Source organism: Apaloderma vittatum, unplaced genomic scaffold (genome assembly GCF_000703405.1).
Source record: "Apaloderma vittatum isolate BGI_N311 unplaced genomic scaffold, ASM70340v1 scaffold6125, whole genome shotgun sequence".
NCBI lineage: Eukaryota > Metazoa > Chordata > Aves > Trogoniformes > Trogonidae > Apaloderma > Apaloderma vittatum.
Genome location: NW_009715403.1, coordinates 53,353 through 57,132, shown reverse-complemented (window position 1 = coordinate 57,132; position 3,780 = coordinate 53,353). Strand labels below are relative to the sequence as shown.

The 3,780-nt window shown below is 36.7% G+C and overlaps 1 protein-coding gene across 1 annotated transcript; it reads left to right on the top strand.

Annotated features, from left to right (window-relative positions):
- Positions 1-2,571: 2,571 nt before the first annotated feature.
- LURAP1L (leucine rich adaptor protein 1-like) lies at positions 2,572-3,106 on the top strand (the record flags this gene model as incomplete). Its single annotated transcript, XM_009869128.1, has 1 exon — positions 2,572-3,106. A coding segment is annotated over one exon (375 nt), but the record flags the coding sequence as incomplete, so codon positions are not given.
- Positions 3,107-3,780: the final 674 nt, after the last annotated feature.

Sequence of the window (3,780 nt, the reverse complement as noted above, 5' to 3'; positions counted from 1 at the left end):
ATTTACAATCCTTCCTGGAGATCTGCACTATTGTGATTGTACAAACTACAAGAAAAGATACAAAAGCTAGTCTCTAACCAGAATACTTTTTTTTGCTCTCTTGTCACAGTATGTTTCCACTGTACATCACAAGTCTGTGCTGAGGACTGATATATGCTCACACACACCTTCCCTATGGTGGTGCTGTGCTCAACCTTAAACAGCAGCTGTAGAAACTGTTCTGAAATACCTATATTAGCTATGATGCACTCTGTTTAGATTATTTCTGAAATAGATGAGTTACTGCTTATAAGGAATGGAGATGTCAAACTTGATGAGATTTGTCTGTGTTTAGTCCCTTTAGTTGGACCATCTTGGAACTGACCTATTTTCTCCAGCAGTTACATGGGTTGCATGTGGGCACAAACTCATGAGTTCACAGTCAGTGAATGTGAACTAATGTGATTGTGTCTGGGCTAAAGCAGATAAGAGGCAAGAAGTATTCTAGTGACATTTTTGTGTTATCAAACAGATGATGAACTAAAACTGTATTAAAGAAAGATGACACATGGTGAACTGCTTTTTAATGTTTGCTTTAGGCAAAGCACACTCTCGATATGCGAGACTTGGGACGAGATGGTAGCTTGTAGGAGGACTCAAGTACGCAGGAATGCAAAGAATTACTCCCAGTAAGGCTGTTCCACAGAAATGCTGAAGGTGTGGGTGTATTTGGAACAAAAAATTATTTTCTCTGAACTTAATCTGAAATATATGAGATGTCTACTTTATCTGAAAAGGACTGTTTCATTAGAGGCATATTGGTGCTCGCTCTGTAAAACATTTCTTTAATCAGCCTTCAGGGAAATTTGCTGTCTCCAAGATTGCTTGTATTCAGCAAGTTGCTGAAGTCTGTAGTTGCATTTGAGAAGTTGGGTAATTTACTGCTTTCATGACAGCCTGGTTGCTGAGCAAATGGTTTCTAGTGATTTATGTGTAGGAGTAGAGAAACTGGCTTGAGCAGGAGAGCTATGAAATGGTCAATCCGTTTGCAGAATCTCACATTGAAACAATGATAGATAGGCAATATTGTTAAAACTCTGAATGGTAAAGCTATTCTGTACAGTACCAGGTTAGCTGTGTTAAATCCTGTGATAGTAGACTGAAGATAATTCAGAAGTCATTCTGGGGTCTGGATAAGGAGATTGGAAATACATGTAAGAGTTACATAGACAGTCTCTTATTAGCAAAGCTTGAAATATTTTTGTGGTGGGTTGACTCTGGCCAGTAACTACGCACCCAGCAGCTGCTCGCTCACTTCCTTCTCACGCTCCAATAGAATGGGGGAGAAAATTGGAAGAACAAAAGTGAAAAAAATCCTGACTTGTAATAAAGACAGTTAAATAAGTGAAGGAAGGAAAGAAAAAAAATGATGTATTTACTGGCGCTGAAGTGCTGTTGGAAAGGGCTGGAGTATTGATCAGGTCTCAAACTAGTGTTATCATCTCACAGTATGGATCAAAGCAGCTTCTGGCTCTCCACACTTGATTTTATGGTCAAACCTGGAATCATCTTCATTTTGACAGACTGCCTTTTCAGTATTTTAATTTGTTTCATGTTATGAATAGGAGATCACACAGACTGTCTACACTTGAAATGTTTCAGATGGAAAGAAAGAAGCAACAAATAAACACCTTACGCCTCACTTTTATATGACCCCTCATTGTGGAAATTTAAGTAAAACAGTGGCTTATAAAGTTTGTCTTTTAAGGAAAGCATGACGTCAGTTAAATCTCTCTGAGAAATGCAGCACTGCAATATTCCACTGTGCTTTGCCATTAACATTTCTCTGTGCATGATCAGCCACCACAACTAAGTTGGAAAGTGGGACTTTGTCCTTAATGTGTGTATTTCTTATTTAGTTAACTTCTGCAGATCATTGCTTTCTATGTTAATCTATAATAAGTAGTTGACTGTGAACTCATCATCTTCATCTAATGTTGGTTTAAATAACTTGAAATTAATGGTTCTATTAAGTTCAGTATTTCAACTCTCAGACATTTATACAGCAGCTTGCAACATAAAGTCAGGTGTAGTGTGAATAAAAGCCGTTTTCCAAATGATGCATATCTGAAAATTTTAGCTTACCCAAGGAGCCATAATAAGGATAATTTCGGGTAAATCCTTAATGGCTTGGATCAGCTGAGTAGCTTAAAGTAATTGTAAATGGAAAAGCATTGTGTCTTGCTTCTCTGCATAATGAAAAGCTATCCCCAAGAGTTGTCATAGCAGCTGTTTTTCTCATCTATATAACATTGCAGTAGTGTGTGCACAAGTCTCATAATTGACTGGCATGCCTGTTAAGGGACTGCTTATATAGCCTGAGTGGGTTCCCACTTGAACTTCATTTAAACTGTTAGTATAGTGTTAATTTTACATTATTATTTTTAACTAACTATTTAAATAGATTTGTCGTCGTTTTGAAAGATGTATCTTTATGTGGGTTTTTCAACCCATTCATTCCCTCCACCATGTTATTTAGAGTTTGGTTTTGAAGAAAATGAGTAATCTTTTTTAATCACTTTTGCTTTGTAGGTTAATCTCCGAGCCACTGATGTGAAGCTTATGCGCCAGCTACTCATCATCAATGAGAGTATTGAATCAATCAAGTGGATGATTGAAGAGAAGGCCATTGCCAGCAGAGGTAGCAGTTTAAGTGGCAGCCTGTGCAGCTTGTTGGAAAGTCAGGAGACATCCCTCCATGGCAGCTGTAACAGTTTACAGGACTGTAGTGATGGACTGGATGGGATATCAGTGGGGAGTTATTTGGACACCTTAGTGGATGATGTTCCTGGTCACCAAACCCCTTCAGATATGGACCAGTTTAGTGATTCTTCTATTATGGAGGACTCACAGCCTCTGCATAAGCATCCCAAAATTGATTCTGATGAGTACTACTGTTTTGGTTAACAAAAACAAGTTCCAGTTGGACACAGGTGCACTTGTATTATCTCTTTTCTTTGCTGCTATTTTAATTTCATGTGCAAGACCCTCAAACTTCTCTTGGAAGGAAAACATAATATGATACTTTAATTCCACTTCATAACTTTTCTGTTACTTCTAATATATTTTCTCCCTGGTGGATTGGGCTTTCCTCCCCACCTTTTCTTCTTCTTAATTTATTGTTGCAATTTTTCTTTTTTGTTTTAATTTTTTACAATGCTGTATTTACAGGTCTTTAAAAGTGGTGAAGGAATAATTTTATCTCTAAAATAAGGCGTCAGGGAATGAGCGCAACAATTTTGTACTTGTTGGCAATAAAATATCTTCTGATAAAAATGTGTTGCAGTAAATTTTCTTGACTACCAGACTTGGTCTTTCCAAAGAGAGTGTTCTTATTAAGCCTTAAATATGAACCTTGAAAATACCTCCACAAAATAATATTCCTTTAGTAAGTAATGATATTTGGTTCTTTTAAGCTGTCTTCACTTGTTATATAAAGTGTCCTAAACTTTCCTGTGTGGAGTTTCTTTCTTGAATATTCTCATCTTTCTTCTCTAATTACAAGTTTGAATTCCAGTCTTCGTTAGTATCTTGCAGAGATGCATTTCAATACTGGAAACTCTGTGTAAGAGTATATTTCATGTTTTTTGCTTTATGCTTTAATTTTCATTGACCTTGCTCTTCAATAGGCACAGTCTAGATCTGTAAAAAAATTAAAGAGGTGTCCCACATTAAAAATATCAATTCTAATAGTTTGGATACTGATCCAAAATTCCTCGGCAGCGTTATTTTAAAAATTTA